General features: G+C 34.4%; 2 protein-coding genes across 23 annotated transcripts; one reads left to right on the top strand and one right to left on the bottom strand.

The window, feature by feature from the left end:
• Window positions 1-6,884: 6,884 nt before the first annotated feature.
• On the bottom strand, window positions 6,885-13,635 carry LOC145322179 (RNA-binding protein squid-like). Of its 21 annotated transcripts, none has more exons than XR_013880541.1 (10): window positions 13,469-13,635; window positions 12,449-12,503; window positions 11,978-12,081; window positions 11,099-11,191; window positions 10,463-10,645; window positions 10,100-10,265; window positions 8,429-9,612; window positions 8,225-8,299; window positions 7,627-8,112; window positions 6,885-7,312 (listed from the first exon to the last, which is right to left on the bottom strand). XR_013880541.1 is itself a non-coding variant. In XM_080164012.1 (7 exons), exons 1-7 carry the CDS (start codon window positions 13,589-13,591, stop codon window positions 9,485-9,487), a joined length of 852 nt encoding a protein of 283 aa, XP_080020138.1. In that variant the 5' UTR covers window positions 13,592-13,635; the 3' UTR covers window positions 6,885-9,484. The 21 variants fall into 21 exon arrangements, 1 of the variants encoding a protein (XP_080020138.1); XR_013880540.1 differs by having other exon boundaries at window positions 8,439-9,612; XR_013880537.1 differs by having other exon boundaries at window positions 6,885-8,112; window positions 8,225-8,338; window positions 8,429-8,502; window positions 8,697-9,612.
• A 1,786-nt stretch (window positions 13,636-15,421) lies between these two features.
• Window positions 15,422-21,421, top strand: LOC145322172 (uncharacterized). 2 transcript variants are annotated; one of them, XM_080164002.1, is made up of 6 exons: window positions 15,422-15,647; window positions 17,907-18,023; window positions 18,357-19,007; window positions 19,371-19,438; window positions 20,827-21,055; window positions 21,262-21,421. In XM_080164002.1, exons 1-6 carry the CDS (start codon window positions 15,571-15,573, stop codon window positions 21,377-21,379), a joined length of 1,260 nt encoding a protein of 419 aa, XP_080020128.1. In that variant the 5' UTR covers window positions 15,422-15,570; the 3' UTR covers window positions 21,380-21,421. The 2 variants fall into 2 exon arrangements, with proteins under 2 accessions (XP_080020128.1, XP_080020127.1); XM_080164001.1 differs by lacking the exon at window positions 21,262-21,421 and having other exon boundaries at window positions 19,371-20,494; window positions 20,827-20,963.
• The last annotated feature ends 74 nt before the right edge of the window (window positions 21,422-21,495 follow it).

The raw sequence follows: 21,495 nt of genomic DNA, 5'->3' as shown, positions 1-21,495 counted from the left end.
ACCTGTGTTTTACTCAGGAACTGCTAAAGCATTAAGGAGCAAACTTTGGAAAAAAGCTTTTAGATTTCCAAATTGCTCTCTATGTATTACCTATTCAATGTTTAGGGAAGGAGCAATGGGTTGACAATATTTCTTTTATTAGTCCAATAGGTTGGAGGAGATTATGCAGCAAAATAATTGTATTTGAAATAGATATTAGGGTTGTAGTTGAAATAGATATTTTTAAAAGTAAATATGGGCCTATTAAGTTAAAATAATAACTCTGAATATCTCTAGAGGTTTCTAAATGATACACAATATTATTTACCTATGCCACTAGCCACTATTTCAAACAGATAGAGAAGGTTGGTTGCAGCAATATTTGTAAGAGATTTTGATGCCTACTAAAGTTTATGTACTAAAGCTTATATATTTCTTTAGTGATATCTAAAGAACTCTGCCCCTTCACCCCCTTCCTATTAGATTTCATTAGGAGGGGGGGGGGGGGGTATGGGGGGGTAGTCAACAGTATTTCAAGAAACTTGGGGCCTAAGAATCTTACATATAAATTTTTCTCACAATACTTCAAGTAGTTTTGAGAAAAACATAATACTATTACTTTGCCCCCCTCCCGCCCCCTTCCCCCTTAAATTTATGGGCTGTAATAGTGGGGTTGAAGGTGGGGAGGGGGTTGTGAGTATTTTAAAAACTAACTTTAGCTATATGTAAACTTGAACTGAGGTTTTTTCTACTGGTTCCATGGTAACAGCTTCTAGCTTAAAGTTAAAAACAAGACATTGTACCTTTCTATTAGGGTAAAGCGGGGCGATCTCGGTTTTGAGGTGAAGTCGGTATTTTTTTGACCACCTTCATTAAATGACATTTTTCTCCATGTTCTAATCGACTGACAGAAAAAAAACATGGAATCAAATTTGTTCCTTATTAAATTGCCTACAAAAAAGTATAAAATGAAATTTTTGTGAGATGAATTTTTAGGGTACTTATTGGGTCTTAAAGTCGGACGACAAAAAATTTTTTTTTCGATTTTTTTGCTTCGGTCGGAAAAACGGTAAGTTGGACAAAAACTGGTAAGAGCTAGAGCTTAGACGTCTTCAGGGGACTTATTAAGAATCTAATAGGCTATCCATTTCCGTTTAAAACTTTAAAAAAGCTTGTATAGTTTTTTCTTAAATCGACTAAAAGTGAAGCGGGGCGAATTCGGTTTTTTCACTTTTTATACTAACTTTTTCAATTTTATATAAAAAAGTGAAATTTTCGAGAAAAAAAGTCAAATTTCTCGTACTTAGAAAAAATTTATTTTTTTTTGTAGAAAAAGTTGTCCGATCTTCATAATTTTTTTTGTGAATGCTCTTTATTACATTTAGCAACTTTAACCTTTAGGGCATGCTGTAATTAAATCAATATGTCATAGGTTTTTTGAAGCTGGAAAATCGACCACAGATTTTGCCAAACTTTTCTCTTTTTTTCAACTTGATTTTTTTAGGAAATTTTGCTAATAGAACAAATTTTTTTTTTGGCCAAATCTATTCAAAATTGCCTGAATTTTAAGGATCAGGCCTTTAAAGTCATAAAAAGTTATTTTTTCTAGTAGTATTTTTATGTTTTTTTATCAAAAAAAATTTCGAAAGAAAAGTCAAATTTCGCGTACTTTGGAAAAATTATTTTTTTTGGTAGAAAAAATTGACCTATCTTAATAAATTTTTTTGAGCATACTCTTTATTACATTTAGCAACTTTTACCTTTTGGGCATGCTGTAATAAAATCAATACGTCATCGATTTTTCGAAGCTTGAAAATGCCCTACCGACTTCGCCTCAAGGCGGGGCGAAGTCGGTGCCGTTTTAGAGATCAATTTTGACAAACTTCCCAAAGTCCTAGGTTTACGTCCTTTTAGGACCTGATCGACTTTTCCGAGATCTTTCTACTGGTCTTGGTCCCATTTAAAAAAAATAATTTTTACGATTTGCAGGTTTAAAAAACCGAAAAAACACCGAGTTCGCCCCACTTTACCCTACTCTTGTTAAAATAATTTTTTTAAAGTTTTAAAATTTTCTAAATGGGGAGGGACTGTGTAGTTTACATATGCACAGACATCTAAACTCCTCAAATGTTAAACTCACCTTTTTATTTGATAAATTAAGGTGTTCATGTATGCATATATCCTTGGAATTCTTGTAATTTTAGGCATTTTTACCGCAAAACTTCAAATTGCAATATCTGGCAAGAAGGAGCAGCTAAGATTTAATCTCCAACGGATTCTAACCACCACTGTGCCCTATTTGAAGGCCCCGTTGTCCGTTTCTTTGGAGATTTTTTTAAATCTAAGGTTTTGTTAAGGAGACCTGTGATAACATAACTGGAGAAAAAAAATTAAATCAACCTCTAAGTTCTGGTCCTGCAGAATCTGGACAGGTAAAAATCAAACTTCCCTCAATTGAACATTTAATGGTATATTTGTTAAACAAAATGAGCTTATATTGGGATGTTCTTTACATATTTAAAGAAAAAAATAAAATTGGCCTTCAGGTTTAGGACCTGCAGGCCTCCAGGTGGACTCTGCACACGAATAAAATAAAATTTTAAATTTAAGGAGTTAGAGGTTTATTAAACAACATAAGCATCTTTATAGATGCTATTTATATATTTAAAGAAAAAATGACAACCGACCTCCAGGTTTTGATGCTGCAGGCCTCCAGGTGGACTCTGGACAGGTAAAAATAAAAATTTCTTATTTATGTAGTTAGAGGTTAATTTATAAAACACCATAAGCATCTTTTTAGATGTTATTTACATATCTAAAGAAGAAATACAATTGACCTCCAGTTCCAGGTGCTGCAGGCTTCCATGTAGACTCTGTCCAGAGAAAACCTGGAGGCCTGAACTTGAACTCTTCAAATAAGAAATTTGAGTCTTTTACCTGTTCTGAATGAACCTGAACTTGGATCCCTATATGTTATTGTTAATATTATCCAAGTAATGCATATTGCTATATGAATTGACCTCTAACTCTTCACATAAAAAATTTGATTGTTTACCTGTTCAGAGTGGACCTAAAGGCCTGCAGGACCTGAACTTGGAGGCCGATTTATATATTTTCTTCAGATATGTTAATAAGATCCAAAAAAATACATATTCTGTTTTATAAGTTGACCTCTAACTCTTAAAATAAGAACTTTGATTTTTTACCTGTCCAGAGTGGACCTGGAGGCCTGCAGGGCTTGACCCTGGGGGCTAATTTTCAATTTTTTTCCGATATGTTAATAACATCCATAAAGATGCATATTCTGTTTTATAGGTTGACCTCTAACTCTTCAAAAAAAATTTGAATTTATACCAGTCCAGAGTGGACCTGATGCTGCAGGACCAGAACTTGGAGGCCAATTTTAATTTTTTTCTTCAGATTTGTTAATAACATTCTGAAAGATGCATATTCTGTTGATCTCTAAATTTAACAATTTTTTTACCTGTCCAGAAACCACATTTTAGCCTGCAGCACCTGAACCTGGAAACTTATCAAAAAAAAATTATTAAATATAAGTGAACTACTACCCAAAAGTAAACTTTTATCCTAAATAAACCTAGTCTCACATTGATACCTAGCCTAATAATCCCGGAGTAAGCGAAAGAGGTCAAACTTCCCCCTCACCCTTAAGCTAATTCTATGAAAAATAACTGATATTTAAATCATAATCACAAACAAAAATATATTTTAAAGGATTTTCTTTGTCTCTTTTTTACTGTACATAGAGCTTTATGCATTTGTCGTATCACAGTATCTTTTGAGCCCCCCGCAGGGGCTAGAAATAGGAGAAGACCTACTGTGAAAATAAGACAAAACACTCCTTAAGAGGCGTTGTCACAAAATTGACAATATTCGTTCTTTGTTATATAAATGTAATATTATATAGTATATATAGTAAATTTTTGTCAAGTAAAGGTAATGATATATAGTATATATAGTAAATTTTGGTCATATAGTATGATATAGTATCCAAATTCATCCTATATAGTATAAATAGTATATATAGTATGTAGTGGTCGCCCTGGATATGTTGATATAACTTTTTAGCTTCTCTATAATTCACTATGGCTGTCAGTACGTAATGCTAAGGGGGAAATGTGATTTTTTCAACTGCAATTAGAGATAGAAGGCTAAAACTTAATGTTAACATTCCCATCATTATGGAGTATAATTAACTATTAAAAAATCATGGAGGTTGGACTGCTTTTCAGGACGTTTTTGGCTATTTTTGTATCTTTTGAATTTCGGGTATAGTCCCTTTTGTGACATTGCCTCTTAAGGTGCATTTCATTGTATTTTCACAGTAGCTTTTCACCTATTTATAGCTCCTGCGGGGCCAATTGCCTTACCCTGCAGGGAAATCACCTGACCTAACTTAACCTAGAATAACCTTTTAAAAGCTACTATGAAAATACAACGAAGGCCCCTTAAGAGGCGTTGCCACAAAAGAGACTATACCCTATATTTCTAAGAGATTTTTATATCTGTAGATGAAAGGACAAGTAATTTTTTATGTGGATTATAATATTTAAAAAAATAAAATTTCTCGCTGATTCAAGCATCCAGTATGTAATTTACTTTGACTGTCATCACACAACATACAGGAAAAAGGATTTGTGACTTTTTCTACCTAAAATATATATTTATTTCAACAGAAGCTCTTTAAATTTACTTGCCTGTATTCTTATTCATGATTTTTTGTGCTTTGCTACTTAAAGATGTTGTCATCCTTGTTGTCATACAAAAAATAAATATTTAAAATCAGTTTTACATATTAGGTTAATTTTTGGTAAATTATTTCCAAAATGAGTGTTTTTATCTCCCCCCCCCAAAAAATTTTTTTTAATGAGGTTATTCATCTTTCCTGCTGAGATTTTATAACATCCCCTTCCACCCATAAAAAATGTTTTACATATTAGGTTAATTTTTGGTAAATTATTTCCAAAATGAGTGTTTTTATCTCCCCCCCCCAAAAAATTTTTTTTAATGAGGTTATTCATCTTTCCTGCTGAGATTTTATAACATCCCCTTCCACCCATAAAAAATGTTTAGTGGTGGGGGGGGGGGGGGGGGGGGGCCGGGGGGGGAGGTTAAATTATCTTCTGTACTTTTTTTTCAAAGATGCTTTCTAGCTCCCTTCCCTTCGGTCATTGCAGGGTGGGGAGAAGGGATGGGGGAGAAGAGATGGGGGGGGGGGCAGGGTGGGCATACAAAAAACCCACCCAAAAAAACCCACCCAGGTTTTTTTTAAAAACCCATTGAAAAAAAACCCAAGGTTTTTTGGGTTTTTGAAAAAACATTGAAATTTCACGTTAAAATTTACAAATTAAACCTCTATTTACTCAAAGACTAGGATCTAATAACATTTTAAAGCAAATTTTACCTAAAAAACGAAAAAAAAATATGAAGTAGGGGGGGGGGGGGGATGTTAATGCAACCATCTCGTAATCAATGATTAAATGGCACTTAGAATTCGAATTTTGATCTGAAATTTTGCATGAATAATCCTTGGTAAGTCTTTTTTCCCTAAATCGAACAAAAAGTTGGAAAAGTAATGGCTAACGACTGGCAGCTCAGATGTTTTGCCATTTTTAGGCTATCTTAAGAGCAAATTAGTCACAAAACCTATCTCCACATAATACTTTTTGTCGCTCAAAAACCTTATCAAACGGTTCTAGCCGGTTGCTGTAGGAACTAGAAATTTTAAAAATGGTATTGCTATCATTTAACATGAATTAAACCAAAATATGTTTTAAAAAGTTGATTCCTACGTAATTAATGATGAATTTGCCCTCAAAATAGGCAAAATTTTAGATCCAAATTCGAATTCTAAGTGCCATTTAATCATTGATTACGAGATGGTTGCATTAACCCCCCACCCCCTCTTATAAAAATGATGCTCTACTTATTGTTCAAATGTTTATGAAATTACTTTCTCTTAAAACTTAATTTCAGAAAACGCTTTGCTACCTACTGAATTGATGATATAGGTATAAATTGTGTAAATTACATAATCGTAATTGATTTTTAAACTAAAACATAACAATTTATGAAAGGAAATAGTTACAGTGGCGTGCAGAGGGTTTTATTAAGGGGATGTAAAAAGGGGAATACCTTAATAATTTCTGGGAGGGGGGGGGGGGGGTGTTGACAGCTTAGGAATAGAGGAGGAGGTTCCATGTTTTGAAGCTTTTAACCTCCCCTCCCCCTTAATAGAATATTTTGTGCACCGTTGCAAATAAGGGTTTATAATTGATCGAAATGCCAGTTGTTTTCATTATCTATCTTGTTTATTGTGAAATCTTGCTTACCTTTTACCTACATAACATAAACATTAATATTTCATCAATATATCAAATGTATTTGACTCCTAAATAAAAAAACCCAATAAAACCCGAAAAAACCCAATAAAACCCAGGGTTTTAAGGGTTTTTATGGGTTGGGTTGGGCTTTTTTAAAAAACCCTGGGTTTTTCCCCACCCTGGGGGGGGGGGGGGGGAAAGGTGTGGGATATAAATGGGAAAAGGGATGGGGGAAGGGATGGGGAAGAAGGGATAAGAACTAGAAGGCCCATAATCAAATAATCCCACCCCTTAAAACGCCCTTATTTAAAATTAGTATATATAATCAAAATGCCCCCCCCCCCCTAAAGCAAAGTACCCCCCCGGGGCACTTTGATTTAGGGGGGGGGGGCAAAATTTTACAAAATCTTCAAAATGCCCCCCCCCTAGACAAAGTGCTTCGCACGCCACTGAAATATAACGATAACTAGTAAAAATTACATGGCTTGAGCAATTCTTGTTGCGAACAAACTAAATAGTAAAATAGCTTCACTACCAACAAAAGATAAATAAAACCAACAGTGTTTTAACATTTTTTTTTATTCAACATATCGAGTAAAAAAATAGGCGATACTCTTATAAATCTGGAGAGAGACTTTCATCATCGGGCAGAGGCGGGAGACAGAGCTGTAACAAGACAAGAGGCGCAGCACACTCGTAACCCTCCATCCATATTATATTTACATATAACATTAATATATAATACCCCTTGTCATGGGATAGTAAGAGAGAAGTTGGCTCATGGGTTATGGGGTTTGGAGATATGCTCCCTAGCCGTGTCAGGACTCTGAACACACATGCTTTTTAATATACTTTGCACAGGGAATGTGGTTTGGTTTTATTATATGGTAATATATACACACAAACAGAGGATTAATCACAGAAAATAATCGCTTTAGATTGCTTGTTTTTGTATCTAAGAACTGAAAAAATTCTGCGATTTTAATCATCTATCCGTGTGACATATTTTTACTCTCTCAAAATAGACTCATGCAGGTTTAATTTGAGTTTACTTTTGCTTTTCAATTACATTTTAGTTTTTGGTGTCATTTGCTATTGTAAAAATACACCTTTTTACGTTGATTTTTAATAAGAGAATCAAGAAAAGAAAAAGGCATTGTTCAATTAGGGCTGTTTGATTTGATATTTGTGAAAAGTATTGACATAAAAAGATTTAAGTTGAGAATTTTCCAAAAGAAAGAACCCCAGTTAACAAAGCCTTGAATAAACAAAAAATTGAAGAGAGAGAGATAAAGATAAATACAAACAATGTTGGTTTATAATTATTGTACATTTGCTGTACACAGCAATAATGCACAGCACTTCTTTACATCATGTACAGGCTGCCACCATACAACCTTGCCGTGTAGGGCATAACGGCACGGAGCAACATTAATATAACAGCACATATTACATACATACAACGGGTGCGAGGAATATTTTAAACCAGCACTTTCTTAAAATTATATGAAACAAACAATACAAAGAAGAAACATAAAATTAAGGGGCAAAAAATAAAGAAAATGGAAGTTTTAATAATAAGGAATTAAATCCAAAAATAAACCTTCCAGTGCTTCTTTTGCCATTTATATTTGAATTATATTTATGATAAAAAGGACACACATAATTTTAGTTTTATTTTTTGTTAATTTTTGCAGTTTTTATAATTGGTATAAAATGCTTGGTAACAAAAACTGAATTTAAACAGCTCATTCCATTACTAGGCCCGAAACATTTCACCTCCTCCCAACTAAAGGTCACGGTTAGCGTTGCGGTCATGAGATCTCAAGGGTCAATAACAATCAATCTGTAAAACTCAAAGATCATAGGAAACTAATACTAGTTCTGAAATTGACAATAACCTGATCTTTGCTTTAAAATGGAAGGAGGTGAAATTTTGGGGCAAGTTATAAACTCACGAATTACATAATACAGGTCTTATATATTGGTCAGGCGGTTAAATAATCATTCTGGATCTAACAGTCATTACAGTTTGGATTCTCGTTTAAAATTCAAGTTCTATATAATGATAAAAGATAGTCAATAAAACTGAATGAAGGTTAGACCCTGAATGACCTAATTCACTGGTGAAAACATAGTTACACACTGTATAGAATATAAATATAATTAAGAAAATAAACTTATCATGCCATCTCATTATACATCATACTTACTACAATGTTAGAATTTTGAACTTTCATTATAATCCAGAAAGAATGGTAAAAACTTTTGATATTTTAACTCTTAAAAATATAGATTCATCTAGAAATCTTTCATTTGAATATTTCATGATTTATTAAAAAGAGTTTAGTTGTGAGGTTATTATTGTATAACTGGATGGCCATATTAACTATATTAGTCAGGTAGAAGCATTATTCATACAGCTAGGAATGCCTTTATGTGTCACTATCTAGTATGTCAGCCTAGGGCTGGCTTACTTTCTAGATCAAGCTACTGAGATCAGAAGTGTTTTAATACGTTTTAGAAATAAACCAAAATATTAAAACTATGGTTAGATTTAGGACACAAAAAGACAGTTCACTGTATAAATCTAGAATAGAGGTGTGCAAAGGTTCGAGACATCTCTAATTCTTAGTAAAGGCAGGTCCAAGTTGCGTCGTAACAAAATATAGATATACTTATATCATAATCTTTAGTCTATATCATATATAAACATATATTTCAGGCTAGGCTAGAGGTGATTCGTTTATCTTTTTTATACAGAAAATAATCTTCAGTATACCCTAATAGATTAAATCTAATTTATGAGAAAAAAACAAGTTATCCCTTGTTGCTAACTTCACCCAAAAAACTATACATAAACACTAGTTTACAGTTGGGCAGGTATAGTTAAAATTTAACATGCAATTCAAAAGAACAATGCAAAAATATTTTGTTTCGGTTTACTTTCATTTTTCATTTCAGTTTGTGAGTTTGTCAATGGAAAAGACGAATGGTGTTTAAATCATTATTTTTGTATCAGGGGGGTATTTGAAGATTGGGTGAGCTGAGCGAGTTATTGAAGTAGTAGATTTCAGGATTTGAGGCAGTTTGAAAATAGATATCCCTCAGAATCTTGCACAATCTACTCCTTCCCAGTCACTCAAGACTACAGTCTTCATCTACTGTGGCGACAATTTTTGAGGTCCGCCTGGCTGTTGATGGCCGCCCCTGGCACCGCCTCTGCCTCCGCCGTTTCCACGGCCTCGCTGGCCACCACCACGACCGCCATAGCCGTTCTTGTTATAGCCTAAAATTGTTAGTTTTTTACTCGTTCTACAGGTTTTCAAAGGTATGTATGTATGTAGCCTTTAAGGTGCATACTGCATATTAATATTTGGAAAGCATAGCAAATAAACTTTTTTTGCGGCTATTCCTTACCTAGTGAAACAATATTTAGGACGACTAAAACACGAATGAAAAGACTTACAATAAATACTTAGTTCTTTAAATTAACTTCTTCTTTTAGTTTCTTGTAAAGAGAATCGACACTCAAAAATAGTTTACTTATCAGGGGTGTAAGTGCCGCATGGAATCCCCTAAAAACATGAGGGTGGTGGGGCTGAGGAGGAGGGAGAGAAAAAAATTTACTGAAAACATCAACAGATACTATTGCCCAGAAAAATTTCGAAAATCAGACCAAAACCTCCAAAGATATTAGAAAATATGTGAAAAATCAGTAACACTACTTGCAGAATACACTACACAGACACCCCTGTTTTTTTTTTCCATATTACCTTGTCCCTGACCGCCGTAGCCGCCATATCCAGGATAGGCCCAGCCACCGCCATAACCCGTCAAGTAGGCGGCATCATACCCATAACCAGCCCCAAAATATCCTCCATAACCAAATCCAGGATAACCACCACGTCCCCTACCCATACCACCTCCCATTAATGGATCCTGAAATAAAATAAGAAAAGGTCAATGAAATAATATGTATAATAAACCATTTTAAGATAACAGAAATGCAGTTAAGTGAGGGAAATGACAATCCTTACGAAAAATCGGACCATTATTGTAAATCAACCAAAATATAAGGAAACAATAATAGCAAGGTATTGCAAAGTAATAAAAAAATTGGATAAGAATAAAAATACCTTGATGGTGACTCTCTTGATATCGAGCTCAACACCGTTGATTGTGGTTGTGGCTAGTTTCAACAACTGCTTAGCAGCCTCTTCCTTCTCAAAAGTGATGAAACAAAAGTTTTTGCGCTCATTTTTCTGTTTGTCGTAGGGCTGCTCAACGTTTACTATGCTTCCGAAGGTTTCAAAGTGATCCTGAAATTTAATTTCATGAAAAAATTTGTACATTAGAAAGAAATTAGTCCTTATTCGTTGCTTCTTACCGGGCTCCAAAGGAGTTAATAGTTCATGGAAAAATGAGGGAATATTCTTAACTTAATATATCTTAGAACCTTACAAGTGAAATTATAAAGATTCACTAAAAATGTAAAACTAAATCCAGCTTGGTAGAATGACTAGAAATTATTTTTTAAGAAGCTTTGGAAAAAGGTTTTCCGATGAAGACACAAAAAATGATGCTTAAAATTGAATCAACAGAGCCTGGTGTATCCTATAACTTTTCAATTTTATTTACGCGGACAACTGTCATCAGTAACATACATTAATTATCTTTGGAAGCGTACAAATGAAGTTAATGCATTAATACTAAAATAATTAAAATTAAGAAAATGCTAATAAGTATATTCTTTAAGGGTAAAAAAAGTGTACCTTGATCTCTTGGTCTGTGAGTTCTGGTTTGAGCTTTCCAACATATATTTTACCATGCTTTGCCAAGGCTTTCTTTACAGCCACTTCCTTTGTCTAAAAATGAGATGAGGTTATAAGCTGCAGATTATTTTTTTAAAGCAACATAAGTATTATTCGTTAAAATACAAATTAACACCAAACGCATAGCAAAGAAAACCAGGGGCTTTAATTCTGCACAAGATTCATTTCTTCCCAATATTTATATATTTTTTCCCCTCTTGTTAATTAAGGGGGAAAATGGAAAAATATTTCTCGTATTCATTCGAATCCGGTGGATAGGAACCGGTTCTCATCCATACGAAAAAACTATGTCTAGCATCGTATTATAAACGGCTTTCTACGAATATAAAAATGTACAATCATAAGATTTAAACCAGTTTTTTTAGCCCGCGCCTTCGGCACCCCTGGGCTAAAAAACTGATTTTAATCTTATAATTGTACATTCTATATCCGCGGAAAGCCGTTTATAATACGATGCGAGAAATAACTATTACAGATTTTTTTCATATTATATTTATCCCCCCCTTTTACATATTCTTTTATTTATTTTTCACCAAGGAGGGGAGAACAATGGAAAAAAAAATTTAGTTATTTTTACATTTTCCCCCCGCCCCCCTTAGCTTTAGCAGGGTCAAATTAGCAGAATATACACCCTGAAAAAAAACTTAAGTTGCAGTTTTATATTTACCACATAAAAGCGAAAGCTTTGCCAAATTCCAGTATTGTAACTTTTTTTGGTAATACTTCATGGAGTAGGTCACTTAGAATTTACACATTTTTCTAGGACGATCGGGCGACATACCATTGTTACCTACCATGCTACCACTAGCCAAATTTTACCTTTACTGTGTGTTCTTTGGCGTCTATGGCAGAGTTCAGTGACTGAACGGATTTGTACAGCACAAATGCAAAACCACGTGATCTGCCGCTGTTTGGGTCGGTCTGTTTTCACAGTAAGTTAGCAATGCAATTATTAAAGTTTAAACATTAAAGATACTGTAGTTCTATCATTTCAGTGAGAATTATTTTTAGTTGAATTAAGTATGAAAAGCTTATAAATATACAGATAGAAGTCTGTATGGAATCTGGTTCATTAGAATAAAACACTAGAGGGGGAAGGGGTTAAATAACTGTATAACCCCATAACAAGGACCTTGTGCCGACTCTCAACAGGGTCTTTTAAAATCAACTAATAATGTCAGGAATATTAACAGAGCCAACTAGCAGAAAATAATTTGCTAGCAGACGAAAAGGGTGCTTGAAAAAGAGGGCCCTTCGTTAATATAACTTATATGAATTGCTGACTTTCCTTAAGGTTAATGTTGTCAATTTCTCCGAATGTAGAAAAGTGTGCCCAGATATCGTCCTGAATTAAGAAATCGGTTAATAAATTAGGAATTTAATAAGTCTATGAACAAAGGCGTATTAAGTACGTAAATTGTCCTTTGAGTAGTTTTTTAAGGGTTGGCAATCTGTCTAATTTTTAGACCGGATTTGGATTCTTACAAGAATCCAACTAAAAATGAAACAGATTCTCCGCGGATTCCGGATTCTAGCAATATTTTAATAAAAGAATAATTTTTTTTTGAAAAATTTGGTGATTTTATTTTTATTGTCAAGGATCCGGAACCGGATCCGGTAGGATCCGGATCCGCACTGACCAAATTTTGAGGATCCGGATCCGCATACAATCAATGCGGATCCGAAACTCTGGATTATATTATACTGGGAAGAATCTAAAGCTACGGTTTTTTTTACACATTTGATTTTCGGATATCTCCACTTGCTGTTGTAGGTGAGAGAAATGTAGGGGAGGGTGATCTTTGCCTTCAAAGAGGGGACGTGAGAGAAATGTGGGGGGAGGGGTGATCTTTGCCTTCGGTTGAAAGAAAAAACTCGAAACGTTAATTATAGCATAACAATTAAAAATCCTAATCCGCTATTAAACAACGGATTCCGGATTCGGATTGTCAACCCTATTTTTTTAGTAATACATGTAACCAAGTGGATATACATAATGGAAGGAGTAGATTGCGCTAAAAATCCGTAACGGTGTGAGTTTTACGGCCTAAAATAGTAGTATAACGGTAATATTCACTATATATGTGTATTTCTTATTGAAAACAAGACAATTTTTTAGTTAACTTGCGCAACCTACTCCTCCCTTATTAAATATATTGCAAAACAACTACAGAACTTTAACAATTCGGAATTTTTTAACACTGATAAGCATACCCTTCTTATAATTAGAAAAATATGATCATAAAACACTATTGTTTCCGATATCACAAACAATTTTAGGCACCATGATAGAAATTTCGACTCTATTACCTGTGTAGCATCTTGTGGTAGCCCTCCAACAAATAATTTTCTGTCATCCTCGTCTCCCAGAGGAGCTCCTCCGTTCACTTGTGGGCTGTCTCCAGAATTATTAGCTAGCTCTGCCTCGGCCATTCTCCTCTGAAATGAGTTTTGAAACTTTCAAATCCAAGGATAAGACAACGGATGATAATTGTATAACATATATTGATGATTAACAGAATTACCCCCTTCCTTTATTTATTGATTTTGAGAGTATGGAATTTACATATATCAATTTTTTAATAGAAATGCGCAAAGATATTGGGCCAAATAATAAGAATACGTCGTCACATATCTATTAGTACCCCTTATTAATTTGTACAGTCAAATATTCCCTTACCTTCCTCCTACAATCAAAATATCCAAAGAAAACTGGGGTATACAAATTTATGGGGCTTAGCTTCGCTAATATTTGACATTATCGAGATATTCAGTATACAATAATATTTAAACAATCGACCCTACAATAACGAAACTTATCCAAAAAGCCTAAACTTAACATTAAACGAAAAATAAACAATATAAACTTATAATCTTAATTGATGGGGACAAAACTTCTTATATAAATTTAGGCAAATAATGTGGGCAGAAAATGCTATGGAAAACAATATTTTAAGAATAAAAACATAATATAACGTACAATATATACCCAAATTATACTAGGAAATGATAAAAACCACTTTTATTATATTCCCCCATGTGTTCAATAATTTAAGCGGGCAATTCCGGCGAAAACTAGAATGTAATATAACATTAAAAATAAACATTTTTCACATATAAAACATAAATAAAACTATAAAAATGTATACAAAAATCAATTATAAAAGGCTGTCATATATTTTTTCACTATTTTAACCATAAAAATCTTAAAATTTTGGCCCAGATCAGAGAAGAAGAACTAAACGGTTGCTTTCGGTGCGGCGTGCAAACTCAACATTTATTTGGTTTGGCAACATTGGGTGTGACAACTTTTTTTTCAATTTTATTTTTATTATTTATATATTACAAAATAACATAAAAATATTTTCAATGCTCATTTATTGTCAAAAATATAATAAAATTATAATTTTTTATGATATAAAAATTATTTGCAAAAAAAAAGTTGTTTACCATGCTATAACCAGTTGCGTTAGGTTTTTAGCGCATTTCTTTCTTTTATGTTTTTTTTGCCAATTTTCAAACGATACAATTTGCAACCAAAAACCATAAACATTTCTTAAAAATAAAAAAAAACATTAATTAAAATACAACATTTTAAAATCAATTAACAATTATTGCCTGAATTTTCAAATGAATTGATTGATTCCATTTTTTTTTACTTAGTTAGATTTTAGTAATAAGAAAAATTAGAAAGCCCATTTGTGGTGAAACGTATTTGGTCAATATAAACAACAAAGGAAACAAATCAATTTTTTACGCTTTGTTCCAATAATTGATTAGACAATTTTAAAAATTCAAACAATAAAAAAATCACGAAACTTCGAATTAAAATAAAAAATCATTCATTCATAATTTTTAATACATTTTTTATTAACAATCAATTTTTTTTAAATTGAAATTTTAGAAATTTTAACATCTTTAAAAATTATGTAAATAGTCTCTGCCTTTATTATTATATATACAATTTTGTTGTTCTATAAGTTAGATACTCTAGGACAGCAGACGAGTAATATAACGGACAAAAGTTATATAGCTATTTTTTCTCTAATAAAATTTATAAAATTACTGAATATTTGCCATCTTTATAACTATTGTATAGGTAAAGTATTTTATTTAATCATTTCAATTTAATTCTTAAAATCTAGAACCATTTCATTTATTCTTTTGTATTGTAAGTAGAAAAGGAAATTTATATCTAGAGAATATTTGTTTTTTTTATGAAGGCAAATATCAGCTGATCACTCTAACTCCGTTGGCTGGCCTGCTTGGGACCAATCAGTTTCAAGGAGGTTGGGGATTTCCTGGATTTTGACTAGTGATAATCACACGAATCAGTTAACCATATTTATATATTAAATTTATGGCTGAAGACGTTTTAAATTTTCCAGATTTTAAGATAAAATTGCGATAAAATGAGTGAACGCGTGGCCCCGCCGGGTGAGGAGAGAGACTGGGACTTGAACTGGGAAAGAGGACCAGAAGAAGCAACGTAAGTATTTTATATTATTAAATTTATAATGGATAGAAGCCGGCGGGCCACGCAGATTGAATACGGAAAAATTTATAATGTTGTGGGATTAAACTGAAATCGGGAGAGAGGACTTGGAATATAATAAAATTCGATATATAATTTATATACGAATAACGAACTCGATTTTAATTTAATTCCATCGCAGACATTAAATGACATCTAAGGAAGTAAGGAGTATTAGCAAATTACTGGTTGACCAGAGTCTTTAAAATGAATTTATGTCGATACTGCAGCCTTGATGGATAATATAAGCGTCTGCACTAATAAGTAAACTAGAGTAGCACTTTCTAAAAGATTTTAGTATTTATTTGTCTAGTCTTTTCTTTCCAAATTGTGTTACAATCTAAAGATCTAGATTCAATTTTTATTTCACCTCTCATAATACAAAGCTGCAGCGTCGACGGGCTTTGGTCCATAAAACAAAGGGAAGTGATTTCCCTAAAAGGAAGGGAAGTGACTTCTCTAAAATGAAGGGAAGTGACTTCCCTAAAATGAAGGGAAGTGACTTCCCTAAAATGAAGGGAAGTGACTTCCCTAAAATGAAGGGAAATGACTTCCCTAAAATGAAGGGAAGTGACTTCCCTAAAATGAAGGGAAGTGACTTCCCTAAAATGAGGGGAAGTGACTTCCCTAAAAATGAAGGGAAGTGACTTCCCTAAAATGAAGGGAAGTGACTTCCCTAAAATGAAGGGAAGTGACTTCCCTAAAATGAAGGGAGGTGACTTCCCTAAAATGAAGGGAAGTGACTTCCCTAAAATGAAGGGAAGCGACTTCCCTAAAATGAAGGGAAGTGACTTCCCTAAAATGAAGGGAAGTGACTTCCCTAAAAATGAAGGGAAGTGACTTCCCTAAAATGAAGGGAAGTGACTTCCCTAAAATGAAGGGAAGTGACTTCCCTAAAATGAAGGGAAGTGACTTCCCTAAAATGAAGGGAAGTGACTTCCCTAAATGAAGGGAAGTGACTTCCCTAAATGAAGGGAAGTGACTTCCCTAAAATGAAGGGAAGTGACTTCCCTAAAATGAAGGGAAAAGACTTCCCTAAAATGAAGGGAAAATGACTTCCCTAAAATGAAGGGAAGTGACTTCCCTAAAATGAAGGGAAGTAACTTCCCTAAAATGAAGGGAAGTGACTTCCCTAAAATGAAGGGAAGTGACTTCCCTAAAATGAAGGGAAGTGACTTCCCTAAAATGAAGGGAAGTGACTTCCCTAAAATGAAGGGAAGTGACTTCCCTAAAATGAAGGGAAGTGACTTCCCTAAAATGAAGGGAAGTGACTTCCCTAAAATGAAGGGAAGTGACTTCCCTAAAATGAAGGGAAGTGACTTCCCTAAAATGAAGGGAAGTGACTTCCCTAAAAATGAAGGGAAGTGACTTCCCTAAAATGAAGGGAAGTGACTTCCCTAAAAATGAAGGGAAGTGACTTCCCTAAAATGAAGGGAAGTGACTTCCCTAAAATGAAGGGAAGTGACTTCCCTAAAATGAAGGGAAGTGACTTCCCTAAAATGAAGGGAAGTGACTTCCCTAAAATGAAGGGAAGTGACTTCCCTAAAATGAAGGGAAGTGACTTCCCTAAAATGAAGGGAAGTGACTTCCCTTAAATGAAGGGAAGTGACTTCCCTAAAAATGAAGGGAAGTGACTTCCCTAAAAGAAGGGAAGTGACTTCCCTAAAATGAAGGGAAGTGACTTCCCTAAAATGAAGGGAAGTGACTTCCCTAAAATGAAGGGAAGTGACTTCCCTAAAATGAAGGGAAGTGACTTCCCTAAAATGAAGGGAAGTGACTTCCCTAAAAATGAAGGGAAGTGACTTCCCTAAAAGAAGGGAAGTGACTTCCCTAAAATGAAAGGAAGTGACTTCCCTAAAATGAAGGGAAGTGACTTCCCTAAAATGAAGGGAAGTGACTTCCCTAAAATGAAGGGAAGTGACTTCCCTAAAACGAAGGGAAGTGACTTCCCTAAAATGAAGGGAAGTGACTTCCCTAAAATGAAGGGAAGTGACTTCCCTAAAATGAAGGGAAGTGACTTCCCTAAAATGAAGGGAAGTGACTTCCCTAAAATGAAGGGAAGTGACTTCCCTAAAATGAAGGGAAGTAACTTCCCTAAAATGAAGGGAAGTAACTTCCCTAAAATGAAGGGAAGTAACTTCCCTAAAATGAGGAGAAGAGACTCTCCTAAAATGAAACCTTGCTGGTCTACTTACAAATATTCGATTATTCTAGATATGACAAAATCTGGAGACTACCTGAGGCAAGGATGGCCACCTTCTCAAGCCAGAATCCCTTGGATACTCAGAATGACTGGGTTATGATAATGCCGATTCTAACTAGAAATAAGGAATGAATCTTTGAATTAAGCATTTTAAGTAAATTTTATTCCCCCCCCCCCCTCAAAAAAAATAAATAATTTTTAAAAAAATTTTTTAAAATGATAACTCCAAATATAGGTCACAACTCTTTGCCCTCCCTTCGCCCACACCTAACTATTCTACCTCATGTACATTTTTTTTTCTTTTAAAATACAGTTTATTAAGTTTAGTAATTCTTAACAAATATGTATCTGCCCTTACCTATTTATTGGTATCTATCCCTACTACTTAAAGTTTTGTAAGTTTTCATAAAATGATATTCAAAACTTAATAAATTTATTTCAAAGACTCTCTTTCTGTAGGACGGCATGTTTGATATCAAACTAATTGGAGAAGAAACCAAACTCATAACCATCAGACCACGTGAGATCATTGGACATGATATCGACGGCCTTGAGAATTGCTCATTCTATACCAGAGTGGCAGCAGACCACATTAAATTCATAAAGAATAGGTTTCATAGCCAATGGTTTGATGTGAAAACTGAGCTTTTGGCCGGCAATTTTGCAATGATGTCCCCTGACAACCAAAATATGGAGATTAACAAGAAATTAGTCCAGCTTGCTTTCAACCCAAAATTGGGTAATTCCATCTCCTTCAGATATGAAGTATCCTTCTGCGATGATGGTAAACCATTAATTATGGTGAGAGCTATCAACAAACACATTGATTCCATGACGGAGAAATGGTGTAGAACTAATGTACCCTCAGTTCTGGTTACGGAAATTGAGGTTAAAACCCTCAATATGGACCCACCTATTGCCACCCTAGGGTTTAGCTTGCCCTTTTACCCGATATTATTTGCGCCAACACCTTTGAAAATGGCAGATTACGAAGCTTATTGTCTAAGAGTGATGCCTGATATTTTGGCCATGCTTGTTAAGCACACCAACTACTCCCCTGAACAAATGGCGGAGCTGATCTCTGCTAACACTCCTGTAAGAAATGAGCAAAGGTAAAATATATTAAATAATATTTTCATTGCTTATAAGAAAGTTAACTATGCTTCAAGTATTGTCATCTGCAGTTTGATTTCAGCCTTTAAAAAATCATATCCCATCTCCGTTAGGGGCTCCCCCCCCCCCCCCATTTTAAGTTTTCTGTGCCAATATGGCATAATACTCTTGTTTTCATCTTACTTTATTGTTATAAAAAGAAATTGTGTTGGGGTCTTTTATTTGTCCATTTTCATACAATTTTACCTTACAATATTTTTATTTTCAATTCACTGTAATAATTACGCATTTAATGTATTGTGTGTAGTAGTAACCTTACAACAAAATACAAAACAAGTAAAAAGGAAACTTTCATATTTTAGATTCCCAAATCTGGCCAACGCAAAGAAACGCGCCAGGGAACAAGATGAATTCAGAGACCAAGCCACAGGTAGCCATAGAGTGCTTAAATGGGGTGCCAAGTTTAACATTCAAGAAAGTTTACTAATCCCTTCCCACTACGTGGATGCAATTGCCACTTCCCTAAGCACTAGTACCTGGTCAACTTATCGTACAGCTTACAACTGGTACATAAAATTTATGAAATTGTCGGGAAAAAGCTGTGTGTTTCCGACTAACAAGGAAGATTTGATTGGATATTCAGTATTTTTATTCCGGGTCAGAAGATTGGCCCCCTCAACAATAAGACAATATTTGGCAGCATTAAAGACATACCATGCAGTGTTGGATTTCCCACTCGACAATTTTCGGTCAACGGCACTAAAATATGTGCTAAAGGGATATGAGAACCAGTATAAAGCCTGGGATGTAGAAGGTTTAAACCGCAGAACTTTCACCTATGCACATTTACAAGTTTTCGCAGAAGCCCTGGCTAGAGCCAAACTGCCACACTATGACGCACAGTTATACTTCACAGCCGCCACTATTGCCTATTTTACTAGCATTAGAATGGGCGACATTTTGATAGACGGCCACAACTCGAATTCATCAAGGTTGTTAACATGGGAAAGAGTTCAAGCTGTAGAAGAGGATGAACTGATTTTGTATTTTGCTCACCCAAAACAGGCTACCAGGGAAAATGGTCAAGTGTGCGAATTGTTCAGCTTCTCTGATAAGTTGTACTGCCCAATCGAGAATTTAAGAAAATTGGCCATCTTGCAGAGATCACAAGGCAAGACCAATGAACAGGCACATGTTTTTGTAATGGCTAATGGCCGAACGCTCACAATGAGGAAGATGAACGATGTTTTGAAGAAACATCTTATGCCTTTATTAGATTCCAAACTCGGCCAAATATCTTGCCATTCATTCAGATGCGGAATCCCATCTCTTATGTCTGCTCACCCCGATGTCTTTACTACTGAGGAGACAGTTATTCAAGGTGACTGGCACTCAGATGCTTACAAACTTTACACCAGACACAATGGCATTGGCCGTAAAAAAACACACAAAAAGATTGTACGAATGTTGACCGGGGCATGTTAAGGTATTACAAACCATATCATATTGTTCTGTTATTCACTTTCTTGCATATGTTTAACCTTGGCACCTTTTTATTATACAAACAATATATACCTTAGATTTATGTAGTACTAACCTGCAGTAAATTGATAAGTCCACTCCCCAATCTTCTAGTTTGTGTTTTAGTCTTTTTATTTTATTTTTCATTCACCCTTCCCCCCCCCCCCCCCCCGTCACCAGCTAAATAAAAAACTGGGATGTTTATTTCTCATCCACAAAATTACCAATGATATTGGTGGATATATATATTACATCCATTCTGTGTTCAAAACAATATGATATTCCTTTTTTTTTTAGAAGGAGTAAATGAATCAACTATGAATGATGACCAACTTAAAAAGAAAATAGCCGAGGCCAATAAGTTTATGCGCCATGAACTCTCACACAACACAAAAAATCCACCCTCAACTCAAAAAAGTGGCTACAAATCTCTTCTTTCTGTGGTTGATCCTGCATCCATGGACAACAAACAGGATGACAATGAATCCATCCTCTCTCATGCTCATAGCAGCCCTGGAACAATCAGGAATGTATTTAATGTCTGTAACCACTTGAAATTAATTATAAACGTTTTTGTTGTTATTTTGTTTTAGACTATCTAATTATAAAACATAAGTTATCCTAGTGAAAATGTAATAATTTTCCAATTATTATGATATGACCTCTTGAAATATAACAACTTGATAACAAGAATTAGCAAGAATTTAAGCATTAAATAACATTTTTATTCAGACACCCTCCTAGTTCTTCAAGGGAACAGACCAAATTCTTCCCCTCTAACAACCTGAACTCTCCTGGGGAGGTCTCAAACGAACAGAAAGGACAGTGGTTCAAATTCAGAGCTCTATAAAAAGAAATTTACCTCATTTAAAATTTTTTTTTCTTGTCCTCTCCCCCCCCCCCCCCCCCCAATAATACAGTTTAATATTTATTATATTTCCCCCCTTCCCTATTTTGTTGTCTTCC

This window comes from Acartia tonsa, chromosome 6 (genome assembly GCF_053477335.1).
Source record: "Acartia tonsa isolate MP-2025a chromosome 6, ASM5347733v1, whole genome shotgun sequence".
Classification (NCBI taxonomy): Eukaryota; Metazoa; Arthropoda; class Copepoda; order Calanoida; family Acartiidae; genus Acartia; species Acartia tonsa.
Note: the sequence above shows the minus strand (reverse complement) of the source record. Positions and strands in the feature narration are given on the sequence as shown.

Coding starts and splice junctions, on each gene's coding strand:
- LOC145322179 (XM_080164012.1), bottom strand. CDS start 13,591: ATGGCCGAGGCAGAGCTAGCTAATAATTCTGGAGACAGCCCACAAGTG. Junction 12,082..12,448: donor AATTGACAACATTAACCTTA/AGGAAAGTCAGC, acceptor TACTGTGAAAAC/AGACCGACCCAAACAGCGGC. Junction 11,192..11,977: donor CCAAAGAACACACAGTAAAG/GTAAAATTTGGC, acceptor TCTCATTTTTAG/ACAAAGGAAGTGGCTGTAAA.
- LOC145322172 (XM_080164001.1), top strand. CDS start 15,571: ATGAGTGAACGCGTGGCCCCGCCGGGTGAGGAGAGAGACTGGGACTTG. Junction 15,648..17,906: donor AGAGGACCAGAAGAAGCAAC/GTAAGTATTTTA, acceptor CGATTATTCTAG/ATATGACAAAATCTGGAGAC. Junction 19,008..19,370: donor CCTGTAAGAAATGAGCAAAG/GTAAAATATATT, acceptor TTCATATTTTAG/ATTCCCAAATCTGGCCAACG.